The sequence below is a fragment of the Onychostruthus taczanowskii genome, unplaced genomic scaffold (genome assembly GCF_017590055.1).
Source record: "Onychostruthus taczanowskii isolate IOZ18803 unplaced genomic scaffold, ASM1759005v1 scaffold72, whole genome shotgun sequence".
NCBI classification, from domain to species: Eukaryota; Metazoa; Chordata; class Aves; order Passeriformes; family Passeridae; genus Onychostruthus; species Onychostruthus taczanowskii.
In genome coordinates this window covers 4,259,637-4,286,927 of record NW_024505008.1, presented here as the reverse complement: position 1 = coordinate 4,286,927, position 27,291 = coordinate 4,259,637, and the positions used below count along the sequence as shown (strand labels likewise).

Genomic DNA, 27,291 nt, shown 5'->3' with positions numbered 1-27,291 from the left:
TGTTGCCTTTGCAGGAAAGAAAATTGAAAAAAAGCAGAGGGGGAAAAAATCACAGGCTAATAATTGGGACAGAGATGGGGAGCAATGGGGTGCCTGTCTGCTTTGTCTGCTCTTATTTGTTCTTAACCTCCTGCCACCATTTGTGGTTGCTGAGATTTGCTGACTCTCACAGAGTCTTACTGACTCTCTGTAAGGAGTGGCTGCAGCCAGAGCTGTGGGGGAAATTGCAAGCTGCTTCTAAGTGCTGGTTCTCCCATGTTTTCCCTACACCTATCCCAAGTTCCTACCTTCAGCATTCAACTCAGTATTTCCTTCTTTCTCAGTTAAGTTTGAAATACAAAAATAGGGATTTCTTTGTATTTCCAGGATGACTGCATTAGAAAGAAGGGACAGAATCTTATTCTATCTTAATCTACACATTTGGCAATTTTGGCTAACCATCTGTGTTTTCAGTCATTTCCAAGCTTAACACCCCTCTTGTAACGTTGAATCTGTGCTCTTGAAACAAACAACGACTGACAAAACAAGTCCCAAAATTCCAACCAAAAAAAACCTTTAAAAAACAGAATAAAAGCCCCCAAGACCTATTCCACTACTTACAGTGCTGAAATAAGAGGTAAAAATGGCAGTTGTGTAGGAGTAGTTACAAGTGTGCTGAGAGCTATGCAAAATATTTATAGTGAATCCTGAATATCCAAGAAAATCTGCTTTTTAAAGATGTAGCAAAGTGTGTGAACCTGTCAGATAAGACTTAGCCAAGTTTAGACTAAATCTGAGATGATTGCACTTTGCCAGAAAGGAAGTTCTGGCTTTGGCTCTGAGCAGGAATTGCAAGATTCAGCATTTTGTTGGCATAGCTGGCTCTGCATAAAGAGAAACATGGCAGTGTATACTAAAGTTTCAAATGAGACATTAGTATGAGAAAAACTTGTTCAAAATGCTGAAAGCACAGTATTTTATTTTTTTTTTGTTATTACAGAATATACCTGTAACTTGTTTATCTGTGAAATTAAAACTTTACCAAAACCTGAAAGCACTCAAAATAAGTGTATCTCAGGGCAGACCTGTAAATGCACTTTCAATTTAATGATAGATACTTGAATTATTACTTTTCTTCATTCCATGTTTTAAGGTGACTTCTGTTCTTGTGTGTGTGTTTGTGTGTGTGTGGTGGCAGTTGGCTGGTTCAACAGGTGATGCCTGCTGGCATGGTATGGGTTTTGCTGTCCTGAATTACATTTATTTATCCTTGATTACATTTATTATTGTGTTTTTGCTTTTGATGTTAATTTTTAGGTCTTCAGCTGTAACTGGCACAAATCTTGTACAGAGCAAAATGGGGTATAAATGCGTAAGGAACCAAAGTGCAGATAAGCAGTAAACGTTCACCATTGAAACCATGATAAGATAAATTGCAGGACTGATAAGAATTACAATGGTTTCATCAAAACCGACACTTAACGGCAAATAAACACTAACATTTGATACACAGCAGGTCCAAAGTCTACTTACTAAATGCAATCATCAGCTGATGGAGTTGCACTGCTACAGACAGTTTTACAACAATCACTTTGAATGCTAAGAAACAGAACCACATATAAACAAAGAATCTTTGATTTATATTTCACTGGTTATTATTTCTGAAGAGTCATGAGTGGAAGATGTTAAGTGATGGCTTCAGATGTGTCATATGACTAAGATGATATCAATATCAAGAATATGATGTCGTAATGTCAAGAATAAAAGATCTTCAATCTGCTTTTAAAGTCAAATATGATTGAAGAAAACAATGGCAAAATAAAATGTACATTGAAAAATGCATAGAAAAATGCCATGCCTGCAATTTATTATAATTATCTCTAAAAACAAGGAAGGAAGGGAAGAAAGAAAGGAAGGAAAGCTTTCCTGGCAGAAATAGATAATTATATGTTTTGTGTTTGCCACTTGGCTCACATTATTAATACTACTGCATGTATGAATATTCAGTTCCATAACTAATAAAAAATTATTAGGAAAGATGATATTATCAAATTTATATCATGCATTGCACAACAGCATTGATTATGATTCCTTGAGTATGATTCCTTTAATTTTGTGAGTAATTTTTTGTTTTGCAGAGACTAGCTTTTGGACTTAGTGAAACATGCAATTTTATGTATACTAATCAGACTGATAATTTTCCCAAAAGAGGTAAGCAGTTGTTATGTAAATCAGGGTTAATCCACAGCACTCTTTGACCAGCCGGTGATGGAAAACAACATACAGAACTTCCCATAAATTAATGAAAACCCAGGGAAGTTCACAAGAAATCAACCAAGGCACTGAGTAGTCCACCACCAGAAGTGGCAGCAGCACCCCTGACCATTGACACCCAACCACGAAGAACAGTGTGACCACTAAATTAACAAGGAAAGGACTTCCTATGACTGGTTGCCAGTAAATTAACTGTTAAAAGTAAATTAGCACAGACCAGACAGAGAATGAAATTAAATCTTACCCTGATAAAATTAAAAATCGGAAGTAATACTAACCAAAGCATAAACTAGCATACAGAAATTATAGTAATGACAAAGAGTGTCAAAAGCTGATCCAAGTATGAACAGTTCTTCTGTGGTTCAAGATACGTTTGTGTGCTTTATTGGCTTTTTTTTTTTTTTTTTACCACCTGGCATGAATAAAGGTGTAACTATAAAAATAATAGTGTGTTTTTTAGCCACTGTGTTTTAAGGATCAGAATGAGCCATTTCTGGCAACTGAAATTTCTGGTCTGACCAAGAGGTCAGCTTTGTTCAGAAGCCTTGATTTTGCTTTAAGTATTCTCCTTTAGAAAAGCAGCTTTTAGTGATACAGTCATGTGATGGTAGTTAACAAACAAAATTTTCCAACTTTAATTTAATTGAAGTTAAATTAGGATTTTTTAAGTGCTGATATATACCCAGAAGCAGGTTGAGGAATGGCTAAAATGGAGTGATGAAATTACTTTTTGTTCACAAAATCCTCTTAAGATACTTTCGTTTTATGTATAGAAATACCATTCCTCTAAAACAGATGATAATATCTAAATGAACTTCTCTGTGGAAAACAGGTTATACAATTTTCAGGGTAGGGTATCTCAGACATGGTTAAATACTTGTGGGAGAAATATGATGTATATTAGCTTCAAAAATAAGTGTAATGCCTTGGTGTGTTTGTGTTTATCAGAACAAAAATCATGTGATGCAGTAAACATCTTGGTTTTCTCTCTGTATGTGATGAAGGAGGTGATGAAAAGGTTTGTTGATTGCCTACAGTGATTGTTTTATCCTTACTCATTACTAGTAACAGAGTTAGCTCAGTGTTCAAATTTAGACGTACTCTAGTGTCATCACAGCATGTTGCAACACAGAGGTAGAGCACAGAGGCAGAGAAACTCTGAGTGTTTAGTGTGCAGTGAAGGTTAAAAACTCCTTTCTTCTATGGAGTATTTTTGGGCAGGTTGCTCCAGTGCTTAGTTACCCCTACATTAAATATGTTTTCCTCATATCCACTTGAAACCTTCCCTGTTTCAACTTAAGACCACTCTCTCTCTTCCTGTCACTTCCCACTGCCTTCTCCATGACTGTCTCTTGTAAGGTGAACTACCTGGCATAACCTAGAGCAGCACTGAGGCTGGTCACATCTCACTGAACAAAAATATCCCATCAAACTTTTCCATGTGAGCTTTCTTTCAGACAGTTGCACCTGTGTTTGTATGGATATTTTTTTTCCCTGACATAGCACTACAAAAGAGATTATGAGCCAGACCATCTTGGTGAGATGAAATGGTAAGAGCTTAATTGTCTTTCATCAGCAAATATCAGTAAAATAACCAGCAGTCTTTTCAGACAGTCTCTTGCGGGCTTTTTTAATATAAGCACCATGTTTGAGAACTATAAGTTACCTGTTTGTGCAGTTCCTACCTTCCTCTATAGGAAATACATTACTACCGCCTTTTTCTTTGATCTTTTACTGTGCCATTGTACTAACATTACTACCATAATTTAACCATAAATGAAATAGGGTTAAATGTTTTCTAAGTGGTCCTGTGGGCCCAATGCACAGAATTTATGTATTACTATTAAATCCTCCAGAGTCCTAGTTCTTTAGCTTAGTTGTTCACTGTGCTTCCACGGAGCCCAGGTTGAGCTCTTAGATTATTAGTCAGTCATTGTAATCTGGGACCCAAGAGATTCTCCTGGTGCCCCAGCATATGCTTGTGAGTTGAGGAGCACGGCTCCCAGTATATATGTAACAGCAGAGGTTGCTGGCACTAGGTTGATATTTTGGGGTTAGGGTTTAGGTTTTAGGTTAGGTTTAGGTTTTTTTGATGAGAACTTCTAATAAAAAATAATATTTCCCATATGTTGTATTGCATTTTGTTTAAATGGTATGCCCTGTCTCACCCCTCCGAAATGTATGGTATATTCTAAGCCTGTGGTCCTGCCCTGAACCATCCTGTATCTGTCATCCCATTGGCCCAGTGTGATTCCGCGCCCACTTCAATCTCCCTCTTAAGCTGTGCTAGTTAAATCAGCCGCTCTCTTAGCCCTTCTGCTCTCTTAGCCTTTCCCCTTTCTTGCCCCTTCTCTCCCCCTTCTTCCCCCTCCCCCTTTCCCCCTTCTCCCTCAGTAACCATGCTGTTCCCAGGGATAGGACCCCAAATAAACCTTCATCTAATCCGCACCCTCAGAAGCCGTGTGGATTCTCCTTGCCTGCCTGTTGCTGCCAGCCAACTCACAGCCTAGGGGGCCCTCCGGGGACTCCCCAGGATACCACCCCTCCCCGGCCCCCCCCCCCAAAACGAACTGCAACACCCATAAATTTAACAGAGATGTCATTGCCAGTGTTAACTAATATCCACACCTTGACAAACCTCTTTTCAATCATTTTGGAGGGTGTAGGTTCCTAGCAGGCCTGTCAGCAGAAATTAATTATTGTATTCATTTCATTCTTAGTCCAGCCAGCAAGGACAAAGTCTGTGAGTCTCTGAAAAAGTACAGGAGTTCCAGCTTGGCTAGAGTTGTTTATATGATAAACACACAAAAACATATATTGCAATGCCAACAACCTTATTTTCATAGCAATTTATGACTGTTTTTACAGTGTTAAAGGTTGAAGTGAAAACAAATATGGGTCAAAAGCATGATGAGAGATAGTTCAATTCTCAGACTGGTGCTTTTGAAAAAACCCACTGAAACTGTGAAAGCTGTGGTTGCCCTGACAACTACCTAAGTATCTTCACGCTGTTCATTCTCTTTCAGAGTAAGCACCTTTGTAGCTGCTGTCTTGAAAAGAAACAGAAATCCGTATGATTTACTGCATGACATCATGCGTATGGTCTTTGGAACTCAGTGCTATCTGAGCAGGACCATTTGACTTATTTTAGCTTCCTAACCAACTTCCTGGGAGTTCTTAACAAGGACACAGGACTAGCAGAATATGACCACAAAACCCTTTTGGTGCTTCAAACAAAACTACAGTGATGGTACAAAGAAACTCACATCTACAGAGCATTATCTTCTTGAGATTCTAGATTTGGAGAGGAATATAGGTGAAAGACAGATCCATCCTTTGTCCAGCCAAGCTAGGAATTCTCTGACCAGCAAGAATTCCTGTGTAAATGTATTGCCTTCTTAGGAATGTTTGGTTTCATTAGGTATAAGCTTCTGTTTGTAAGACATTGCTCTAACAATTTACAAGACAGGAAAAGTAAAAGATAGTTTTTGGTTCTGCTATCTGTCTCAGCCTTTGACTTCTCCTGTTCTTAGGTATTAAAATAACTTCCCTGTGTCTGTGTGATTACTATGGAAGGACCCAGAGGAGTTGTTTCATCATCCATCTGCAGAGAGTTACATCAGGACACAGACCAAATTAAGGAGATAATTGTGACATTTTATTCCATCGGTATTTGTTTTAGAAAACTGGGTGTCCACACTTGAGGCTACACAGGAGAGTGATTTGTCATGGACCTTGTATGCCAATGCCTTGTGTCTCTGCAATTTTAAAAGACAGGGCTGTGCAGCATCTTCAGCTAATGGTTTTTCTTAAAAAGTACAAAACCACTTCAAATGTTTATGCAACTTTTGTGGCTAGACCCTCAGATACTGAACTGCCAGAGACTACTCTGAATTTTGTATTGTCACTATAATCTCTTCTTCTTGGGGGTTTTATCCTTTTCATATCCATAACAACTTAAATTAAAATAAATTCATTTGCTAGCCCCGTTATGTTTGATATATATCAGAGTCCTTGAACTTGTTTATAGAATGAAAGGATATTTTAGTGCCTTTTAACGTTTGTCTCAAACGTGTTTACATCTATTTTATAGAATGTATTTGCTTGTATGTATCACAAAGAAATTTCTTCTCAGTGAACTGCTTGAGTTGACATGACAAATAAACAAAAATCTGGAAAAGCAGGAACATGTTTTCTCAAAACAGTTTTTTAGTGGTTTTAGCACTTTTGTTTGGTAGTCTTCTGTTAAAAAAAACTCACATGCAGAGCTATATGGTTTTATAGCAGGTGTGTGAGAGTATTTCCAGTGTTTAACCATCTGAGGTTGAAATCCTGTTGAATCCCATTAACTTTTCTTATGTGTCACTTGAGACCAGATGATTCTGTCATATCATTTTGGTAAAAGAAATTATCAGTTTATGTATCATCAAGTGCTGTTGGGTATTTGCAGTCTCTTTTCAAGTATTTTCAAAATTCCTTTTGTTAGGAATTCACTAATATAATTAGACGAAACTCCTTACTATTTGTAATCCCAGTTAGTACTTCCATGTCAGTGGATACCTTTAAAATTAATTGTTCTGTTTAGTACAATTGGCTTCAGGGTTCTAGAGAAAAATGTGAATTAAAAAAAAAAAAACATTGCAAATGGAATTGTATTGCAGCAATTGGTAAGAATGCAGAAGACTTCTTTCTGTACTATTTTCGTAACCCTTTCTTTAGTAATTATTGAACAGGTTGATTTAACAGTGGAGTGGATTATTTTCCTTCAGTATTAGTGCAACTTAAAAATTAAAGTAAGTCATCTGACTTAGTGATTCTTACTGAGAAGTTCAATTACTGGATTTCTTTATAAGCACAAGACATGGTTATATTATTTGTCTTGGCTCAGACTAAAGGTCAAAATTAGCAGGTTTTAAAGAAGAACTGCAGAAGCATACAGCAGAGCCTTTGTTGTAATCAGAAATGAAAATCAGTGCTGAATTAGTGCATATCACAGAACATCTAAATTATAGCTATGGTATCTGTGACAGCATCAGTGTGGTTTGCATGAGGTAGATTACAAAAAGCCAGCAGGTCAGAAAAGAAGAAAATGAAGAATTGTGGCTAAGGAGCAGCTGCCAAATACTATTATAAGGGAGGCCTTTAAACCTCATTTTCACTGTTATGACAGCTGTGAAACTCAAGTTGGTTTTGTTGGTTTTGGGGTCATGGCTTTCCTTTGCAGCTCTGTAGGTTAAACTAAATAGTAATTTTCAAGTACATGTGTGTGTGTGTGTATATGTGTGTGTGTGTGTTTGTGTGTGTGCTTGTGTGTTTTTTAGCTGAAGAACTCAGGATATGAACTTACTTGTAACTTTCAGATCTCTGATGGACAGTGATGTCATCCATTATTTTGCACAGAAAGCTCTGAACCAAACTCCCTGCATTTCACAGCCTGCTGTTCTCTTTCAATCTCTGTTTAAGGGTCTTTACGTCTTTGTGGTATATTTTATCCTGCACAACCAACTTTGCTGTCCTGTGAAAGCAAGTTACACTGTTGACATGAATGGGCATACAACTCCAGGATCAGCATTTTTCACACATGGCAGTGGTCTGCCAGCTGTGGGGGGAGAGATCAGCAAGTCCACACAGAACCTCATCAGTGCTATGGAAGAGGTAAGAGTGCTCTGTAGTTCTCTATAGTCATTAACTTGTTTATGAAATGCACCTAGAGATTTCAGCATTAGTTCTGAAGTGTAATACATGGGAATAAGATGCTAAATATTATAGGTTTGATGGGTGAGGGGGAGAGCTTTTTCTTTTTAATTTATTTTAATAACAAAAATAGTTATCTTTATCTATGTTATTCTTGGAACTTACTGTGCCCTGATAACATCCCACCTAGAGAATTTCTCCTTTTACATTTGAGTCTTCAGTTTAGTATGGAGGTCAGTTGAAGTGTCAAAAGTAGGCCATGAGAAATCAAAGTATTAGGTTAATTCTTTCAGCTTACTATAGATTTTAGATGGATTTTAAGTAGATAATTTCTCAGAGTTATGATGTTCAAAACTTCTGGAAATTGCAATGAAATTAAAATAAAATTAGAATGGAATGGAATGGAATGGAATGGAATGGAAAGGGGAAAGGAAAGGAGTGGAAATGGGAAAAGGGAAAAAAAGGGAAAATGGAAAAAAAAAGGGAAAAGGGAAGGGAAGGTGTCATGGGTATACCCTGCCTGGATGCCAGGCACCGTCTAAAGTGGATGATTAGAGATATACTTAGCGATATTAATTGAATTTATTGCTAACAAAATCCAAGCAGCATAATTAAAAAAAAAACAAAAAAAAAACCAACAAAAAAAAACCCCCAAAAAACCACAGCAACCTTAAAAACACCTTCCCCCCTTCACCAACCCTCCTTCTTTCCCAGGTCTAATTCCTCTCTCAGTAGCACAGGGAGACAAGGAGTGGGGGTTATGGTTATGGTCAGTTCATCACCCATAGCTTCGGCAGCTCCTCAGGGAGAGGAGTCCTTCCCATGCTTGAACATGGGGTCCCTCGAGCAGAAGACAGTTCTTCATGAACTTACCCAGTGGGAGTCCATCCCACAGGCAAGAGTCCTCCCCAGACTGCTGCAGCATGGGTCTCTCTTCCAAGGGGTGTAATCCTCCATGGACAGGCCCCAGTGTGGCCTCTGAACACCTCTCACAGCCTCCTCTCAGGCACCCCCCTGCTCTGGCGTGGGGCTCCTCCATGCGTTGTAGGGGCACAGCTGCTTCCTCATAGTCTGCACCACGGGCTGCAAGGGAATCCCAGCTCTTGCATACAGAGCACCTTCTCCCTTTTCCTCCACTGACTCTGGTGTCTGCAGAATTGTTTCTCTCACAAATTGTCACCCTGCTCTTCCCAGCCACAGTTGCATCTGCACAATAATATTTTATTTTTTTTTATTCTTCTTAAATATGTTATCACAGAGGCATTACCACCATTTCTAATTGGCCCAGATGTGGCAGTGGATATATCTTTGCAGCTGCCAAGGATTGCTCCACCAGGCATGGAAGAAGCTTCCAGTAGCTTCTCACAGAAGCCACCCCAGTAGGCCCCCCTGTACCCTCCCCACTACCAAAACTTGGTCATGAAAACCCAATACAGAAGGGAAGGAAAGGCAAGGGAACGGGAGATACAGATTGATCTAGATCTAGATCTAGATGTAGATCTATATATAGATATAGACCTAGATATAGATGTAGATATATAGATATAGATATAGATATATTATTCTGTGATTCTGTGATATAGATATAGATATAGAGACACAATTTATTAAAAAGTTTAAAAAGGCTTCCTGTTTCATTATAGAAGTAACAGAATAGCTGGTTCCAAAGTGTATTGGCCTTCAGTTCAGCTCTGGTCATAATTTCCAGATAGTTTTGATGATTACTGAATTTTTGTGTCTTTTTAAACTCTGCAGGTGCCTGCAGACTGGGAGAGGGCATCCTTGCAGCCTGCTAGTCAAGCTGGTGCTGCCTTTAAGCAGAGTCCACAAAATGGTAATGTTTTCCACCCTTCTGGAGGATTCAGTACCAGCTCATTAGTTGCTGATGAGGAATCACAAGAGTTTGATGACCTAATATTTGCTTTAAAGACTGGTGAGTGACTCTTCCCCTTGCCCTTCAAAGTTTGCTGTATTGCTATGTTGTTATTCATCCTAATGGTGCCACCATTCCACGAGATACAGTTAAAGAGGTCTCCTAATATAATCTGATTTGCAACGAAAATCTTAAAGATCAGTTGTCATGGGAATGTCTGCTAGGACAACCAAAGAGTGAAAGGAATCCTACCTGATAAGATGTGACACACTTACCACTCAGGTAAAGTACAAGTGAACTTGCTTGGTAGCAGGAGGTCACCTAAATGATCTTTAGGGAGACCACTGAGCCTTGCAAGAGACAACAGCAAGATATTTGTGGGAGTAGCAGATTAAGTGACCTGGCACACTCAATTTCAGAAGCTTGTTCCCTTCAGTGAATCAAGAAAAGTCAAACTGGATGGAAGACTGGGAATGCTGATAATAAACAGGTATTTTTATTTAAGTTCATAATGCAATATATCCTACTTATGGGGCCCTCAACATGTGATGGACATGGGCTGATTCCAGAGGAGGCCATGAAGGTGCTCAGAGGGCTGGAGAGTCACTGCTATGAGGAAAGGTTGAGAGAGTTTGGGTTATCAGCTAGAGAAGGAAAGGCACTTAGGAGAGCTTTGAGTCCCTTACAATACTTAAAGGTGCTACAAGACAGCTGGAGAGGGACTTTTGACAGGGGTATAGTGTGACAGGACAAGGGGGAATGGCTTTGAACTGAAAGAGGGCATGTTTATATTAGATATTAGGAAGAAATTCTTCCCTGTGATGGTGGGGAGGCCCTGGCACAGATTATCCGCATAAGCCATGGCTGCCCCATCCCTGGCCAGGTTTAATAGGACTCTGTGCAACCTGATCTAGTGGAAGGGGCAGGGGCTTGGAAATAGATGGTCTTTGTGGTCCCTTCCAACCCAAACCATTCCATGTTTTGTGAAAATCTGTTTTATACTTATTAATTTTTCTAAACATTTTGCAGACTAGTTCTACTTTGTTAACTGTCAATTTTTTTTTCAATACTTTCAAAGACTTTCAAAGACTTTTCAAGACTTTCAAAGTTAGGTGCAGAAGTTACAGTTGAAAACCTTTTTTTTAGGTATGTAAGAAGGTAGATTTTACTTTTTGACTTCTTGAACACTAAGAAGGAAATTCATAGATAGTTAATAAAACATGAAACAATCCACATCTAACACTTCTGTTAGTACACAATGTTTACTGCTTAAGTAAATCAGTTGGCACCAGTAAACTGTAGAAGACTGAGTCTTAAGGCATGAAGAACAATCAAAGCAACAGCTATAGCTGAAATATAATACAATTTAACACATATTCAGCACTTACTGCTGAATATAATTACTTTTTCCTAAGTCTTCAAGCTCCATCCCTAGTTAACTTGTTTTAAGTTCTTTGAGAAAATAGGTCTAAAATCAACCTTTGATTTTCTTGCCTAAATTATATTATTGTCTTCTTTATTAAAATTTTGTCATAATTTTTAATGAGCATTTCATATTAATGTGATTTGAGGTAGTGACTTCAGGCCATTGTTGGAGAAAAATATTTGGTTTATATTACTGATTCGAGTAGTGCTGGACAATTTTACACCAATGCTTATTCATGTGCCCACATGGTGTCACCCATGGTGTTACAAGAGTAAAAATCCCCATGGTTTCTAAACCAAACCAGTTGTCCCATCTTGTTTCAGCCTCATATTTGAACAAGATGACCTGAAGAGGTGCTGTGGAAGGTTAGAGCATCTTTGACCAGCAAAGTAAATGTTTATCAGCTATTGTCTCAGACACAACCTCTAGCTCAACCTATATTATTCTTAAAAACAAACAAACAAAAAACCCCACCAAAACCAAACAAAAAACCAGCAAGCTTTTATGTAACTAAAAATCTTTTTTATTATTTTCATCCTGACATATTCTGCAGTTCAGTTAAGTGCATGGCCTAAGAGAGGGAGGCAGGGAATCACATGGAAGTAATAAAAAGAGAGAAGAGGTGGTGGAAAGCTGGATTTTTTTTTTTCTCTGTTTGGCAATATGGACCTATGCTACTAAAGTATTCACTATGCTGCAGTCTAACAGGAGTTTTATGATAATAGTTAAGCTAGCAGGCACTGAAATGAGCTTATCTCCTAGTCTCTCAGCACCACATTTCTTCCTCTCTTGCATCATTGCTTGTGCTCACATGAAACCACAAGAAATCAGGATAGATTTCTCCTTTTCTTCTTTCCTCTCCCTTCTCTCTCCCACTCTACATGAGTTAGTCTGAGGCCCTTTGAGTACCAGCCCTTGCTCCAAGGAAGTGGTCATTGCCAACTGGAAGACAAGGACCTCTTATCTGAACAGGTTAAAGGGTAAAGGCAGCTCAGATGCCTTTTTGCTGAACTGCTCTTGCCTGCAATTTGCTGTGTGAGGAGCTTCTCAAACCCTTTTAGAATAGACTTTATTTCAGAAGGCTGGGAATTCCTCATTCTGGAAGAGCAGGGAGAAGGTGCTTTCCCCCCCACATTAGCTAGTTTTATCACTGCTAATGTGGGGGGGGTGTTGCTTTTGGAGGAAGATTAGAAGTACTATTGTTTGAACTTTACCTTTGATAAACTGAAACAGAACCTTCCATTATCTGTGTTCCCTAAAACTGTCAATCTATACTAAAACTTATCTATAGTGGTGCTAAAATGTTAACTCCCACTCTGAGGCCTGACTGAGGATCAGCACTGATTAGTAGAGGAATATGTAAAAACGTTTTTATGCCCCTTTGTACTTCATCTGTTCTTTCTGCTCATGTCGTTCTGAGCTGTCTGAAGGTGACTAACTTATGCTCACAGGGAATAATTTTGTGGCCACAAGGTTTAACCTGGCAGCCAGGATCACTGGGAATGAGTGTAATCATAGCAAAGCTAATATTTTGTTCCTGCCCTTCTGTTACTCTCAGTTGTAGAAAAGAAGACAGGTTAAAAAAAAATCAACTAATACTCTACAGAAAAACTTGGTTTTTAACTTGTCAGTGTTTAGTAATTTGCAATGTGCAGTGCAGCCCCATAAATAGTTGTGCTGGCACACTCAGCCATGTTGCTAAAGGAATGTGTCACACAACTGTGCATTTAGCCCTTGGTTCCACAGTCATTAATTCTGAGCCTAATTACAGATTAACCTGAAATACAGGCTGGCTCAGATGGAGGCATACAGCTGCAGTTCTAGAAAATCAGGTGGATAGCAGTGTGCTGTTTCTTAGCTACCTGTTATGCTAGCTTTGTACAAGCATCACATGGTGATAGGGTTTTTCTGTTTTGTGTGAGAAATCCAGTGGGCTTTTTATATCATACAGCCATTGTATTTGAATGCCTTACCAAGTAATTCCTTCTTTCCATTGAATATGCTCATGTCCATACAGAAATACGTAGCTGGGATTTGCTCTGCTCACTACATTGTGTCATTTCTTTTATTTTGGAGATCTTTTGGAAGAAAGGCCAGCTCCAAGGTGGCTTATGTGAAGGAAATAATAAAAAAATTAGGGTAGGAAAAATAATTTAGGGACATGTCTTGCTCATTGACATGTGCTAAAAGGTTTTTAAAAAATGTTTATTAAATTGTATTTATTTATTGTATTTCATTTATGGCTCTTATTCAAACATCTTCTATTGAGAAAATTAGTTATTTGTGAATTAGTTTTTGTTGATTTCACTAATAATTTTAAAAGTCTGCAATTTTGGACTTGATCTCATTTTCCCTCTGATTTCTTGTGCATGTTTTATATTGATAGTCAATTTAGTAAGACCTTTGCCTTCCAGATTGTGACAGTCATATGTTATTGTAATTGAGGATAAAGCCCAATATACCAGAATTCCCTGAGGACTTGTACTCTGGTAGAGAGGCATTAAAGCATGAATAAATGCATGATAGCTTTACTGATTTCTGAACTTCTATCTATATCTTACAAGTACTCGTGTCCTCTCCCTTTCTGTGAAGCACAAAACCAAAGCAATTTATTCCTTTGGATGAAATGTGAAACCAAAACACAGCAAAGCCTTTGAGGGAGGCCCAAACTCCTCTAGAGGTGACGGGTGACCCATCATGGTAGTATCCAGATGCATATTAAGCAGAATACTGCTACAGTCATGCCTCAGTGGTTTTTTAATCTTAATAGAGGCAATTGTGATAAATATTATAGAAATATTCCAGTATTTCTTTAATATGATGCAAATATTCTAATGATATGGAAAATACCTGGAAAAATCGAAGTTAAAAACCCTACACAAATACAGCTGTTACAATAACAATGTTATATAAAATTATTCATGATTTTCAATTTAATACAGCTAGGGTTCCAAAGTCAGCATTTTATAAACCTTGGTGACCCCACTAAAGGTGCCTGGTTTAAGAATAAAGCATCTCATATGTCCATCCTGAACCTGAGGAAACATTTGAAATTTCAGTTCTGGAAGGTGTTCAGTACAGCATCCTGGAGACTCTCTATTACAGGGCATATCGATTGTAGGTGGCAAAGTTCCTGCCTTATCAATCTACATAATCTCTGTTTTGAAACTGCACTTCAAAGAAAAAAATAAAGTAAGGAAAGTTTGCATATTCATTCAGTTTCTCATCTGTGTTTGTCACACATATGTTACCTGATGGCTATTGAATATGACTGCACAATACCCAGCAAGCATTTTTAGTTCAATATGAACTTCATTTATAGAAGCTGGATGTCTGTTGGTGTCATTTTTCTGAAGTTAAAACCCTGAAAGAAGAATTAAATTTGGTTTGTGTAGCTTATTCATACACATCCCACACATACAATAAAATCATGATTGATTAAGCAAGATATAAGTGCTTGAGAGACAGAAAGTTTTCGCAGTGATATGAGTACAATACTTACAAAACAAACGCTCTCCCTTAAAATGTTTTAGTGAAAGTCTGAGCTATCTCTGAGAAAGCAGAAGAAAACAGCTGGTGTTTCAGGGCACGTAGGGATGCGCTGGTGTAGCCCTTCACCAGCAGATGTCAGGGGAGGAACCTCTCTGTGTTTGAAGCCTGAGCTGAGACTTTTCCGTTTACAGCTAGTCCTTGCATACAAAAAGAAAAGAAAGAAAGAAAGAAACGCTTTATTTTCTTGCTTATTTTTCTTCCCCAACTGGGGAAATTAATACTCCCTGCTACATACCTACCATCCACCTCTAGGATCTCTAGAAGAGTGCATGCTTTTTGGGATCTGATTGAGTTTAAATTCCACTCTAATCTGAGAACACAATGGACCAATGAACTCTGTGAAACTCAATTGTGTAAACAGTCGTACCCTTTCCAGCCTGCTGACTGTTTGGTAAGCTGGTATCCTGGTTACATTTCAGTTCTTATTCCTAAAAAGGATCAACTCCAACACAGTCTGTCTTTGCAGCATCAGCGGAGCAAGGCCCTTGTAAACCTAAAGTACCCAGTTTCAGTCTCTGACTTACCAAGTTCCTTATAAGAACCTATGTAACAAAAAAGATCATCTCTGACTTTTCACAGAGCATGGACAAAACTTGCACATATATGACATTTAAGAAAATACATAAGAATATACGTAGCATTAGACCAAGATCTGATCTTTTTAGTGCCCAGCAAAAGATTCTTAAAGAAACGCTGTGCTAATTTGCCACATTACCAGTATAGCCACTGGTAAGACAAATATCTTTCTAACACCAACATTCAGTGTTCACCTTGAAATCTGAGCCCAGGGTGATCATATGTGTGATTGCAAATGTTTTTTAGTAGTGTCTATGGGATGGGGGTTCAGTTTTTGAAATTCGTACTGTTTTCAGACTGGCTAAATGTCTTGAATGAATTTGACTATTCTTCTTATACTACATAAGAAGTGTTGTGTTTTTTCTTCATTTGAAGTATTTTATTTACTTCATGGTTTTTACTTGATCGTCCATCTCCATGTGGTAAATACAGCAGTCTGATTCTTCTTCCCTATAACAGTCAGGTTTCTTCATTAAAATAATCAAATATCAAACAATCAAAATAACTTGTTTAAAAAATTGCTGTTTTTCCCAGGACCTTCAAGCACCTTTTGGATATTAGGATCTGGCTTATTAAAAGATTGAATGTGCAAACAAATTTAAATCAACTTCAATACATTTATAAACAAGTATTTTAATAATTCAGATCCTAATCTTGACTTTTTTATTGTATCTCTGTATCTTGATGGATTTTTACTCCTATCATGCTCTGGCAGTAGTTGTTGTTTTCTCAAGAGCTTGGATCATGCAGACTTAAGGACTCAGTAGTGTCAGTGAATGCATGTTCCGTCCACGACCCAAACATCAAAACCAGGTGTAAGAAAGATCATGGTGCAGCTTACCCACTTTTCCCCTGGATCACAGGACATGGATCCAAGTTTGCCCCCTACCAGGACTTCGTCCAGACCTCTGTGGGAAGCCTAGTCCTACAGGACCTTCTGCAGGTTCTCTGGACCAAACTCCATATTCAAGATTGCAGGCTGACTTCCCACAGCAAAGCAGCAGCTCACTGCTGTCCGCTTTACTGTAGTTCTTTTCTGCCTGGGGGGTGGCAGGTGGAAGGGTGCTAAGAGAAAACTTAGTCAAAGTGGAACAACAGAGAGCATAGAAAAAGGTGAAGAAACTGAAAAAATTTAACTACTCTTTTGTCGAAGAAACCAAAAACTGAAGTGTCAGCTGAGATAGAAATAAGAGATGCACTGTATGCCTGATAGAAACTCTGGAGAATATTTTACAATATGAAATGCAAGTCACTGCCTCTCCCAGCATACCCTGTTCAGGGCTGTTTTGAGCCAGATGTCATTCCTTTGTAACTGCCTTGAACTGCATGTAGTTACAGATCTGCTTCTGCCCAAAACAAATTAATTCCCCAATAATTTGTAAATGACGTCATTGCAGGATCATACTTGAAAGTGATTTGTATTGATATCCTCATGCCGCATTATACTGACATGCAGCTCTCAACAAATTTAAAGCCTAGACACCCTAAGCCCTCAAAACTCATGTGTTGTGTAGAATTTGTTCTATAGCTCAAGGAGAGGAGCTGAAAAAGCACTGAAGTTTATAGTTTCAACAGATCTTTTGTGACACAATGGTCTGGAAAAAATTTGCATTTCATAAAAACAAGTGCAGGATTATGAATCTTCACATTAATCAACTCAAACCTCCCTCACAATAAAAGCCCAAATTAAATCCCCATCAAACAAATAGGAAGCAGAAAGCTAGCAGAAGTCCTCTGACAAAAGGATGGAGAAGGTAGCCTCCAGAGGTCACTTCTAGACATGTTTTGGAGGTTCCCTTGGAGCAAATTCTTGTATTCTCTTCTGGCAGAAGTAAAACTTAATGCCACAATTTATGTCAAATGTGGGTTTAAAGAATATTTGGTCAACATGTTTTCTCACGTTGAAATTACTGTCCTATTAAGACAGCTGGAATTATTATTTAACTTTGAAATTGTATCATTAAAAATCATTTATTTATGAAGAATTCCTTGGAAATACCAGATGCTAACAGCCAATCATGAACCCAGTCCAAGCCTGGCCTCGATTTATGCTTTTCTGATTTCAAGGCAACCTCTAAATATCTGTTGTACCACTTACTGGGACAAATAAAGTGAATGACAGTGGAATTATGAAAACGCATATCTGGATGGTACAAAACTATCTCAGCTAATGTTATGATCCATTAATTTAGAATGGTAGACTAGTATGAGAAAACTTGCCACATGGTTGCAGGTTGGGGAAACTTTTCAATAATCAGAATAAAACAGAGTGGAACAGAATGTTCCTATTTTTGTGTCAAAATTTCATTCTCACTGATTCTTTTTTTTTTTTTTTTTTTTTCTCTATTTCAGGTGCAGGTCTCAGTGTCAGTGATAATGAGTCATGTCATGGCAGCCAGGATGGTGGCAGCATGGCTAACTCCCAGATCGTAGAGCTTAGAAGAATACCCATAGCTGACACTCACCTCTAACTCCACAGCTTGATGGGTTTTTGTTGTTGTTGTGTTTTTTTTATTCAAGCCTCAATATTTTTATATTTGTACCTCCTTTTGCACTAAAACATTATATGAAACTGTAGTAGAATGCTGTTACCTTTATGTTTAACATTACCTTTATGAATGTTTAACAAGGAATGCTTGCTTGAGGTCTTGGATATCAGGAAAAAAACTGTAAAGGTTTTATAGTGGGTGAGCATCAATAGATACTATGGCAATTGGCCTAGATTTGTATCTTGTAAGTAGATGGTACATTTCATAAACTGTAGCTTTTTTTTAAATTAACCTGTACATTAACACTGACTAATAAAGCAATAGAGTCTGTTTGATACAAACCGGTCTGTTTCTCCTTACTGTTTATGAAGATGAAAGGTGGTGCAGACACCTTTCATTCTAGTAGCACAGTTTTTCTAAGTTTCCTAAGCTGTGCTCTTCTCACTGTTTTTGTGAGTACCCAAATCTTTGAACAAATTCAAATACAGACACAAGCTTTGAGCCAAAGAGCTTGAAATTTAAATTGTGACATGATAAATATGTGGTGATCTGAAACACACAGAAGGGAGGGCAGATGAAGAACAAGAGTGAAACCACTGGCAGCTATGTGCTTTTAGCTTCTTTACCTTGCTGGTTTCATATATGAAACTCTCTCACTCTTCACAGGCAAAAATAGGAGGAATTCCAAAGAGCTGAATTTTCTGTTGATAGACCTGTTCTGATTGGAGGGTTCAAGTATTGCATTACAGAGTTAGATGAATAATCTGGGACCATAAATGAACAAGAAAAGTTTCTCCCTTGGAAGAAAAAAATAGCAGAGGAGGTATTTCAGAACTGAGAGGGGGAGGCAGGCTGATCTTGTAGAAATCATTAACTCTGCTTGTGCACAGACAGTCTGGAAGAAAAACACGTTAAAGCAGGAGACCAAGGGAATTTTCCTGTGAATGTTTCTCAGTGTAGTATAGATGTACAGTAAATGAGAATGTAAGTCTTTAATGCATTCCTCAGGAACTTGCTAAATGCTTCACACTGGGTAAGGGCTGGGCAACACCTCTCCCTTTAAAAGAAAACATTTCTTATAAAAATCTTTCCATTAATTTTTCTAGAATGATATCCAAATTTTGCTGTATCGAATTAGCTGTTGAGCTTTAAAAAAGCCAAAACCAACAAAATAAACAAATCCCACTTCTGCGTCACAGTTCTGTAACAGCTAATATGACTGCACAGCTTATAGTCATTATCTGTACCCAAGACAAGACACCAACTTTAAGGTCTAATGCTGCAAAAGCCTTGACAGACACAGGAAACTATTTTTAGTCAGAAAAGCTCTTAAATAAGTGCTTTTTAAGTGTATGTTTGAATTGGAAAATAAGAATATGTCTGTATATTACTAGTATATGATCTGCTGTATTGAGTCTAAAATTTCTGACTCACAGGAATTTTGTTGTCTTTTTATACTGATCATGGTATAGAGGAAACAAAGCCAAGTCTTTTTGATAAATGTCAAAAGTTAGTGTGAGTTAGAAGGTGGGAGTGGGGGACAGTAGATGAACCTTTCCTTACTGTGGGAAATACACAGGATGGGCAGGAAGACCCTGAGCAGAAGGGGGTTAAAATTGAGTGCAGTACATCACAATACATACATAGATGCATACAGATGTATAAAGTGGGAAATTTATGCAAAAGTGAGCCATCAAAGCAAATTTTGTAATTCAGTTTTTTGCCTGATGAAAAGGGACTTTCTGAGCACTTGAGTGAAATGCAAGTATCATTGAAGTATGTGAGTCTGGAGTTAACATTAGTTTTGGATATTTTGCAATATTTTGCACTCTTTTTGTTGACCTCACAAAAAACCTGTCTCATTCCTCCTGAATAAACTGAGATGAAGTAAATCTTGTGAGTGTTGATCCTTCTCATCTACCCACTAAAGGCTTAATGTGAAACCTGGCCCTACAGAACTATTGCAACACTTACTCAGTTGTGAGCAAGTCAGGACTGTAACAGATGTTTCATTACTCACAGTACATGCTACTACATGCTGTGAGAAAGTTTATAAAGAGGATGTTTGTTTGATTTGACTCATCACCATAAATGTTAATACTTTATGTCACTTCAGCTTGTTGCACAACTGGCCTGCTTAGAGATTTACTGTAAATGCATCAGCATTTTCAGAGCAGATCAGCAGTAGGATGACATTAGTAGAATGGCATCTGCTGCCAGCATTTTCTGAACTTTACATCTCTAGGTGGTACTCACATGGTTTAAGGTCATGAGATGAATTTTGTAATTGTTCTAAAACTGATCTTTTGTTAGCAGAAAATGTTCTGTATGTAGGAGATTCAGTGGTTTAATAAAAAGAGTTTCTCTCAGCCCCTTTTTGCTGTTATTTGGACAGGCAAAGACAGAGCCAGGAGGAGGGCAGCTGTGTGCTCTGAGTCAGGTGTACCCAGCAGCCACACCTGGGCAGGACCAGTACCTTTACTCTTGGTGTAACTCAACCCAACCACACTGAATACCTCCTGTGGCTCCTTGATCTGACGAATTATTTAAAATTTAATTGAGAGTGTAAACATTTCTTTGTTTCTATGAGATTAAATAATCTGCAGCTAGGTATCTTTCAAACCAAGCATTACCACACAACCTGCCCTGCTGACTGACTCATACAAGCCTTTACTTTTCTCCTCTATAGGGAAAAAACACTTGCTGCCTCTTCTGTTTTCTTATAAAAATAGATAATTTCTCTCTAAGAAGCCATTTTACATGTCTTGAAGTGTAGGAGGAGCTGTAGTTAATATTTACTATATTTAATATGAATACTTAATATAGTAAATAAAAACATTTACTACAATATTTAATGGAATGTATCTATATTTCAAATATTATTTAATAATATGATACTATGCTCTATGCAATACTAAGATGTTGTATGATTGTTTATAATTTATTATATTTCTTATACTGCTATAATTTAATGTTTTATGATAATAGTTAATATATAACATTTTACAGTTCACTGTGTGAAGGAGGTCCCTTTTCCGGACAAATTTTACTTAAAACTGCTTACATATATATGTGGATCAGATGGATGAAAGGACATGTTTCAAGAGTTTGTTACTGCTCACATGCTAATATAATTCACCTCTTTTGAAAGATGCCTGAATGTATTCATATTCAAATGCATAACTGTGAAAAATACTAAGTTCAACAGACATCTTTTAGGTGATGTTTTAGAGAAAGCCACTGGTTTCACCTTCCTTGCTGTATCACAAAAATAAAGCTCCATGTCAGTGACTTGAACTGATCTATTCAGATTACTATTTTTTTTAGAACCCAGCTGAGAGCCCCAATGTATTAATGTTCTTTCTTTCTCTGCCATGCAAATGATAACTCTCCAGTATTCTGCACTAAAGTCATCTTGCTGAGGACTCCACAGTGAAAGCTTTGATCTGCTAAAGGATGAGATTATATTAGGAGCTTTCACCAGTAAAATGCCTATGTGCTCAACATAAAATTATGTTAAATTGATTGATCATGTCAGGATCATGGTTAGGCTAGAAAATTACTTAAATTCAGGCATATCTAGCTGTCAGATGCATTTCACTATACCTTGGTTTAAGCTCTGGCCCTTGAGCTACTATTGTAGATTCTGTTTCACCAGCACTAGTGTAAGAAATCACTAGAAATCAGAATGTATTTCAGGTTTGCTGGCAGCAAAATTTGCTCCTGTGTTACTTTGGCTGACAGTAACATGTGAAAGTAGCATATGCAAGTTTGGGCTTATTTGTTCAATTTGTTATTCTGTTAATTTTCACAGAAAAACATTCAAGAAGAATTTCCATTTCTAATGTCATGAATCAGAATCATCTTCTCTACAATAAATACATTGTAATAATTACAGTAACACTCTGGTACACAATAAATAAATGGAAATAATTGCAATGTAATACTCAAGCATTGATCTAATACCTGAGACTAATAATATACTGAAACTGAGAAAGCAGTTTGTGTAAACCACCCTAAAATTTAGGCCAAAAACCCTAAGAATGATTTTGCAAAGTTGTGTTCATGATGCAGCATTTTTACAAGAAGAACAGATTTGAAAGGAAATACATATTCCTGTGTCTTGTAACAATGTCCAGGGTAAAAACAGAAGGGTTTTTATTGAAGCTGTTTTTCCCCAACTCAGCAGGTAGGCTTTGAAGACAGTGTGTTCATGCCTGTGCTATAGCACCACTAATCTGAGCACACAGTGATTTTATCCAGTGAAACTCTAACTTCCAAAAGCTGTCATTTTCAGTGTGCCTTTACTCTTCATGAACAAGTACATGCCACCATGTGCAGACAGACAAAAAATAATTGTAGGATACAATGATATAGATATATAGATGATATATAGACATATAGATATGGATGTGGATACAGGTATTGATATAGGTAGATAAGATATGGCTAGATGTAGATGTAGATGTAGATGTAGAGTAGATGTAGATGTAGATGTAGATGTAGACGTAGACATAGATGGATAAATGGATAATAAGAATAAATTCTGTTTCAGTCTGGCAGCTAAACATTGTGGTTATGAAACATGTATGTGGTTTCTCTGGAAACTTCTTGGCCTCTGCTTTGCAATTTCTGAACCAAAGTTAAGCTTGTGATTTCCTAGTTACCTAACTGTGAAAGAGTCAGTCATGGGATATTGAGTTGTTAAAAGGGGAGCAAAGTAAGGGAATGCCCCAAATCTCCATTTGATCTTAGCCTCACATAGCCCACAGGCTGTGTGATAGATGTGCTGCACAACCTACAGCCTGTTTGTGCCCTGGGTCTGTCTGTTCCCCATGATAGGGAAGAAGAGAAACAAAGATTTACCATCTGGCAAGGACCAGATGAATGGATTAGTGCTTGATGTGCACACAGGAACATAATTCTATTTGATTTGAGAGAACAGCATGTCCTGGAGATTGGGACAGGGCAAGAGGAAAGAATGGCCAACACTGACCTCTCTCCAAATCGTTGAAGAATCTTGACAAAATGGGGTAGTGAGTTGTTACTCCTTGTGTATGTACAAGAGGATGACACCACTAGCTCCCCTCTGCTGTGACACACAAGCAGTGTCTGCACTAGCTACTCAAACAGGACTTGGTCTCTACTATTTCAGAGCCTAAATGAGCACTGTTTAAGTCTGTTCTCCACATTACAGATACTTTTTGCTCCTTGTAGCAGAAATCTAAAATAACCCACAACTAACTTCTGGTGAAGAAGTGACCTTCCTCTCTGATCTCCTGCCTACCCACATTGCTTCTCAAAGAGACTCGGTATTCACTTATTCCTTCCAGACCATTGTAAGGACATAATGCCAATTAAGAATCTTCTATGTTTCTGTCTTCTAAGAAGTAAAATGTTTCCTTCTAATTTTTTATTGTTCTGCAGTTACCATGTTTTGTATCTTCAGCTGGTTAAGGTCCTAAGGAGTCATGTCCTACTCCTCCAGCAAAATACACTTGAGAGCATCCTCGTGGTTGAACATGTGCCTGTTTTGGCAATTCAGGTGGCAAAACCAGTTCACTGGTTGATGTGACTCCACCCACGTGGATCCTGAGTCCAGCTGTTATCTGTTGTGCACTTAATAAATTCCATTTTAACTGGGACTTCCTGCAAGTTTTGAAACATGCATGGTCAGTTGTGGAGCCATAATGATTGCAGCTGAGAAACATAAGCAAAGAGGATAAACTTCTGAGTGCTTCTTTGTCTTCCTTTTTTATTTTTAATCACCCACTTGTGTCCTACTGTTTCTACAATGTGATGCTCTGCCTTCTGATGCAGCAGTGTGTAACAACCCAGAGTACTTAAGACAAGTGCTCTGATCCTTCTCTGAGGATTGTTCTTGCATCTTGAGAGCCAGACTTAATAAGAATGATTTTACTTTGCATTGCTAATAGGCTTTTTAGAGTTAAGAGTTTATTACTCATTAAATTCATTGCTGGCGGAAGACCACTTGCACATTGGAAGGCCTCTAATCCTGATCCTTAAAGAACTAAGCATTAGGATTAGAATACTCCACATCCTGGTTTTTAGTGTACTAAGGATTGAGATAAAGTCTGACCTATGACAGTCATGTGGACCCCTGCTGTGTCACCAGCAAGGAAGCAACCTGCCTATCTTAAAAATTATGCAGAGTGCAGAGCAAGAACGAGCCACGCAAATGTCAGGCACTTACTAACAGGGCTTTTGACTTGTAAAGGAATGGTCCATTACAAACACTGGGTGATAAATATTGAAGATAATCCTTGGAGCATGTAAAAGTATTCCACATAGCCTCAGGAGATGGACAGCTAGCTAAATCCTCAGAGCCAGTATACACAGTTATGCCAGCTGACATGGGGATACAGACCTTGTTTTTGAAATAAGTGTGCTTTAGAGGAGAAAGTAAATGGAAAAACTTGCTCTTCTAACCCAGAAAAGAGCCTTGAGTATTCATGAAAACTATGTTTTATTCAGAGGAAACAGAAGTTAAGGTTTTCTCCTCATAAGATTGAGGCTACCATGATTTAAAAATGTGAAACTGTGTAAATTAGCAAAAAAAGAGAATGTGCATTTTCTATATATATTTATACCCTCGGAAATGCTGTTAGAATTTTTTTTTTTTTTTTGCAGAAGTACTAGATGACAATCAGTGTGTTACATATCATACAAAGTAAGTTAACACCTAGATCATAGACTCATAGTGCCTCTATACCACAAGTGGTCAGAATTCATTGCCTCTAACTTAACTGCTTTTTATTTTAATCTGTACTCTACCTTACTAAAAGGAAAATTCTTACATTGAAACTAATTAAAGTCCTTTTTTCCCTTTTTGTCTTATACAAGTATTATATTTGTCTTATGATTTTTATATTAGTGGTGGTAATGTATGTTTTGCTCAAAATTAAGTTCATAATTTCTGGCTTTCCTGGGGGAAAGGGAAATAAAGGCATAATTATTTCCTTGTACCAGACAGAGACAGCTTCTCTATTGTGAGAAGCTCAGTATTTTGTGAATTAAGTAAATAAATAAACCTTTAAAGAAGTAATGCTTCTTGAATTTTGGAAAAGAGATTTGGAATGCCTGTCTACTTTTCTACAGAAAGAATGTAGAAAGCAGGAAAGGATGGGGGATATTTAGTCCCATTAAGTGTGAAAAAAACAAAGAAGCATGCCTTCCTATTAAGATCCATTGTAGGCCAAAACTGGATACACGGAAAACAAATTCACGATAGTGGGAGTCATTGTCTTAGCTTGACTACTAACAGCTGTAAGATTATTCCCGTGGTGACTGTTTTCATTTGTTCTGACAGGATACAGTCAGCAGTGACTGCTCTACTGCTTCTTAAGGTCAGATCCTGATCTAGCAGCTTCTCAGATGATAGTTCTAAACATCAGATTTCACTGATAGGAATTTATACTTTGTATTTGCAGGCATTAAACTCTGGTCTTAACTGAGTTATGTTGTGAATATAAATGTTATTTTTGGCTTTCAGGTGGAAAAACTGTATCTCCAGGTTTCCAATAGTGACCTGGGAGAAAATGTGTGGAATTCAAAGTGGAACTGGGATCTGTACAATCCCAGATAATGTGACAGGATATGATAGTCAGTTTTAGAAAGACTGTACTCCATTGTGACTCTGTGTTTAAATTAATAAGAGATCATGTTCATCCATCTGCCCACCACCTGCTTCCAAACACAAAAACCCAGAACAGCAGGAGAGTTTGGGTTGGAAAGGACCTTAAAATCATCTCATTTCAATGTCCCTGCCATGGGCAGGGAGGGACACCTCCCACTAGACCAAGCTTTTTAAAGTCCCATCCAGCCTGTCCTTGGACACTTCCAGGGATGGGTCAGCCACAGGTACTCTAAGCAATTTGTGCCAGTGCCTCACCACCCCCACAGGGAAGAATATGTAATTAAAATGTGTAACACAAATTGCAATTTTTGTACCGGTAGTACCAAATTAGTTGTGTTGTTGCTTATAAAGCCATAAAAATATGAGGTTTTTTCTATGTGTCAACAAGATGGAAAGATACCTCATTTTTAATGTCTGCTTAACAGTCTCTTGCTCTAGTGCCCTCTCTTGACATATGATCAGTAATGCCTGATCTTGATTAAAAACAAACATGCTTCTTAAAGGAAAAGGAAAAGTCGTAGTTAATTTTGAGGGGGTTTTGTGTGGCTGTACCTCATTTTGATTCTTTTATATCTAACTAAGTTATTACTGAAGTAAGCAGTGGATGCTGCTGAGTGCACTCCTACACAAACACAGTGTCTTTAACGTCATCTAAAGATAGAGGTTTTATTTGTGCTTGGAGGTAATAGTGTAATATTTGTTTAGACTTAGTGATTGAATGAGAAGGAAGATGTTATCTATGCCCTTGACTGCAGGGAAATGTTTTGTGTCATGGTAAGGAGTCAGCATATTCAATCACTAATTTGGAAAACAAACAACTCAAAAGATCTTGTTATGTGCCTTCCATATACATCTAATGAAATGTAGCCAGAATTAACTGCTTATAAAGGCACTCCATATGACACTTGCAGTTTCCATTCAGTTGCAGATTTTTCACTTTGAACAAGTGCCACTGGGCTGGAAAAGTTCACAGTGCTATGGGGGTGTGATGGTGATAGTGGGGAGCAAGGCACATTGACAGTCCCTCATGCTAACCCGTTGCAGGACAGCATGACTCCTGGATGTCAGCAGGGTGCTGCACTGCTCTCCAACTCTTCTCTGCTCCAGTGTTCCTCCTTAAGTATTTCATTGAGAGCATATGTCTGCTGGATGTGAAGATGACCAACTTGTTTTGATTGAGGACAGCCAATAAAAGCAACCAAATTGATGCTGAATTAGATCATACTGGTCTTTCCAGGAATTTGGACTCTGTTACCATTTCTTAGCAGTATCAGTAATATTTGGGATAAATTTGTGTAAAGGATGTCATGCATGGTAGTAGATCTGTGATGGTTTATATCCATGTTCTTTTGAAATGGGTGAGTCAAAATGATTTTAACCTATTTTTTCCAACTAAAATATGAATAATGACGCATGATGAATTTCCATATTGAAGGAAACTATCCAACATCCGCTATACACACACACTGAAACAAAAGTATTGAAACTTCCCGCCTGCCTCAATTAGGGCTTTCCAAGACACTAATCACTCTAGTAATTAAGATATTTCATGTTTCCCAAACTGTACCAGCAACTGCCAATTAAAATACAACTATTTAATCATGTTGAATTAGAGCTATAATAATATTAGTCATTGCCTAATAATGTTTTGCAAGCCACTAAGAAAGTAAAGTCTTGCCAAGAAGGCTGTTACCCTTCCACAATATAAATCAATAAATCATAATTGCACTGTGTAACTTCACTTCTTTTCTACCACACTAGGTAAAGCAAA

At 37.8% G+C, this 27,291-nt stretch overlaps 1 protein-coding gene across 1 annotated transcript in view; it reads left to right on the top strand.

Annotated features, from left to right (window-relative positions):
* LOC121345383 (adhesion G-protein coupled receptor V1-like) overlaps positions 1 to 17,845 on the top strand; it is an 88,662-nt gene extending 70,817 nt beyond the window's left edge. The window contains exons 5-7 of the mRNA XM_041422217.1: positions 7,717 to 7,908; positions 9,703 to 9,880; positions 17,727 to 17,845. Coding sequence (XP_041278151.1) covers positions 7,717 to 7,908; positions 9,703 to 9,880; positions 17,727 to 17,845 — 489 coding nt within the window. The remainder of the gene's footprint in view (positions 1 to 7,716; positions 7,909 to 9,702; positions 9,881 to 17,726) is intronic.
* The last annotated feature ends 9,446 nt before the right edge of the window (positions 17,846 to 27,291 follow it).